At 38.2% G+C, this 3,412-nt stretch overlaps 1 protein-coding gene across 1 annotated transcript in view; it reads right to left on the reverse strand.

Moving 5' to 3' along the window:
* Positions 1-1,767, reverse strand: part of LOC138015505 (protein Wnt-2-like) — a 9,071-nt gene extending 7,304 nt beyond the window's left edge. Inside the window, exons 1-3 of the mRNA XM_068862572.1 lie at positions 1,579-1,767; positions 1,246-1,472; positions 702-973 (exon numbers count right to left, since the gene is read on the reverse strand). Coding sequence (XP_068718673.1) covers positions 702-973; positions 1,246-1,472; positions 1,579-1,652 — 573 coding nt within the window. The 5' untranslated portion in view covers positions 1,653-1,767. The remainder of the gene's footprint in view (positions 1-701; positions 974-1,245; positions 1,473-1,578) is intronic.
* Positions 1,768-3,412: the final 1,645 nt, after the last annotated feature.

The following is a 3,412-nucleotide window of genomic DNA, read 5'->3' on the forward strand; positions in this document are numbered from 1 at the left end:
GAAGATAATATCAAATTACTTCCACAACAAGCTCTTAATTTGAAAGTTTGTTTTTGAGAAATTTGTTTTCAATCTTATTAGGCATTACATATCGTAATCTTGGAAATAATTCAGCCTAATGCGGTAATCAGATTTAGTTTGTAAACGAGTCTTTGATCAAAGCCATTGAGCAGGTTAAATTTATAAAATGCTTTAATAAGCTAATAAAAGACAAAAGATACGACAAACTCTTTGAAGAAATATCAAACCGGCTCAGTTTTCATTACCTTAAAACTCTTCAAATGCCTCTATATAAGCACTGTGAGGAAAACGAGAGCCTAATAGGTTTGTTGTGTAAATTGTACTCTTTAGTCGTAAAAATGCACAGGGTCAGCGAGGTTGCCTTGTCCGTTAGAAATAGCAAAAAAAAAAGAAATTTAAGGTTTGTTCAAAACGTGTAATGCTTTGTTCTGAAAATAATCAGTCACAGAGCAACACAGGACGTCGAAGTTCTACGACCATTGGTGGAGACGAATTCGGGACCATTCTGCCGATCGACTTCGTGGTAAGTTAAGAGAACGAGTTTCAGCATGCATGTTTTCAAGGCAGCCTTAAGAGTTCTTTAGTCTTTACATTCTTTACCACAAACCAACCAAATCCAACATATGTAAATCGAGAATAACACAGTCACGTTTTGATTATATAAAAGGTTTTGTACTTACTCTTCGTCCAAGTCGGTTGTTATGTAGATTAATTTTTGCCCTAGCGTCTCTTCCCTTTTCCAGAGAGTCCACAAATAATTTTGCAAATTTTGTACCATAAGCAAGGTGGTCGCCACATCCATTCCACTGATAGCTATCGTTATTGTTAACAAAACCAGGACTCGTATCACACTCATAGCAATGTCTAAGCTCTCCCCGACGACAAGCTCGGGTAACTTCATGCACCACCCCTGCTGAAGAAATAGCATAGACAAACGCACTCTCTCGTGTAGCTGAAAAGTAAAGAAATACCAAAGTTTTTAGAGCTCCAAAGCCCCAATATTTCCCACCTTTGAATTGTGATCGGGTTGTTTAAAGAGAAATTCAAATAATTAAAGTCATATCCCAAACAAAGAGGTTTCGTGTCCTTAGCTCAGCTGTGAACGTGACCTTGTTGTATGCTTTAGCTGCCGTGAAGCGATTGACATTCATTTCAACACAAAAAGCCATCTCGTATGTTATAATTAGCTGTAATTAGAGAGATACCAAAATTTCCTTTGTTTACCTTTTCGCGTAACTTTACCAAACACGCTGGCATCTTTAGAATCGGTAGAACAGTTCCACATCTCATTTTCCATCTGGTTTTGGCATTCTTGAACTGCGAGTTGAGCACCCTTTCCAACACTAACTACAACGTCGGGATTTTGTTGACAAAGTTGCTGCTGATGCCCAGGCAAGTTAGCTACGTCGCACATGAACTGAGTGCTATACATGTATAATTGTGACATGAACCTAAGAATAGCATTGATCCAAAAGAAAAGCACAAAATCAAATCACACACCAACTGATTAATTTCCCGACATGTGAAAAAAAGAAGACACGTGACGGACGAACTTACCACCAGTGAGAAGAAGTAAAGATTGGAAGCAGGAGCAAGGCAAATATAAAAAGACAAAACGCCTGACTAGACATGTTGGATATTCCCCTGTAAAAGCACTGTCTCAGTCTAGCCGAAACTCGGTGTTCGTGCTACTTAAATTTCTCACAGTTGAGTGGTGCGTTCGAAAGCAATAATTCATTCCTATGCCACGGCATGACATTAATTGAGCTTTTACGACCCTGACATGAAGTGGGTATCAATTGTTCCCACTCAACTATACTTATAAACACTTGCAGTTAGTTCGCTCTCAAAATCACTTGTTTAGCATATACGCTTTTGCCATTGATTCCCTTTCAAAAGTGATTTCTTTCAAAAGCTGAGTTTTTGAAACGTAAGTGGTATGAAAATGTGAAATACAAAGCACTTCAAGGCATTATGCAAGCGTTACCAAGGTGATAGTTTATTGACTTGTTTTGTGCGCCTATGGATATTTTTTACCCTCTCGTCATTCGATCTTTTTTAAAAATAGATCAGGCAATTTTTTTTTTTGAAATCTTTCGGATGCACTCTCTTTTTTTCCGAAATAAGAACAAATTGTTCAAATTCGTTGGACTCACGCATCTAACTTGAGACTTGCGACATCCACTTTTGTGTTTAAGGAAGTTCTGCGAGATCTCTACTCGCTTGGCGGAGTCGAGGTACATGTATTCTGGTAAATAAACAATACCGTCGGCACGGCTAAAAATTGTAATTTCTTCATAGAATGTTAGACGGGAATTACAAACTTTAAGTTTATTCAACCTCAACTAACTCCATCTTAAACTAACTAGCTTTCACAAATGGTGTTTTTTTTTTACAGTATAGATGGATTTGATTAGTTCCCGTGAATATTAATATCACCATAGTTAAGAAAATATGGTAACCCATCGATGCGAGAAAATGTGGTTTTGGTTACCGTTCGACCGTACGTCCGTCCGCCCCTCCATGTATGTCAATGTGACAGGTATCAGGTAACCATATCACGGGCTCAAGTTTAGAGCTCATCCAGGAGGCAATATTCCAGTTGACACTCTAGCAGACTCTAGCTAGTTTACAGCATACATCTTTGATACTAGACATCAATGTTATGGTCAATTGACACCTGTCAAAAGAAGGTATCCGCTAACCAGTATCACGTGACCTTATCGAGGTCAGCTGTTTTTTTTTCAGTTCACCGCTGACCAGGGAATGGTTGTTGATTGGATCGCAGGCTTCAGTCAGGTCAGACACTCACTCCTGAGCATAAACGAGGCTTAATTTTTCGCGCTCTTTCTGTGGCTCGACGCGGCTATAAAACCAAAATTTCTTGCGCGGAGCTCCGCTATTAAGAAACTACAAAAAAATTTGCTGAGAAAAATAAGGAACGCAAAGAGGAAGACAAAGTAACTCTTAACAAATTGAAAACCTTAATTGAAATTAAAGAATACTTTAGTTAATAGACTTGTGGACTATCAAGGGGATGCAGTAATTGCACAGAAGAAATCGTATTACCAGTTTTAATGCGTTTATCATTGAAAAAAGATATCAAAATATAATAAAGAATTCTTGCTTTCTCAGCGAAGGCGAAAAAGGCAATTTCACAAAAACCCTTTCAACAAAAACTGGACGGCAAATGCTTAATGGATGACTAAATGTCTTCGTGAGAAAGGATTTTAATTATACAATTCTCAATGTTTCCACTTGCAATAGGTTCATTCTGGCGGGCTGCCGTAACTATTAAGGTACGAGGTCGATATATTACCGTCACTGCGTTTTTTTTTTATAGACCGAGTTATTTTCGGGTTGATTATTTGCAAAATGCGGCCTTTCCAGC

This window comes from Montipora capricornis, chromosome 9 (assembly GCF_036669925.1).
Source record: "Montipora capricornis isolate CH-2021 chromosome 9, ASM3666992v2, whole genome shotgun sequence".
Classification (NCBI taxonomy): Eukaryota; Metazoa; Cnidaria; class Anthozoa; order Scleractinia; family Acroporidae; genus Montipora; species Montipora capricornis.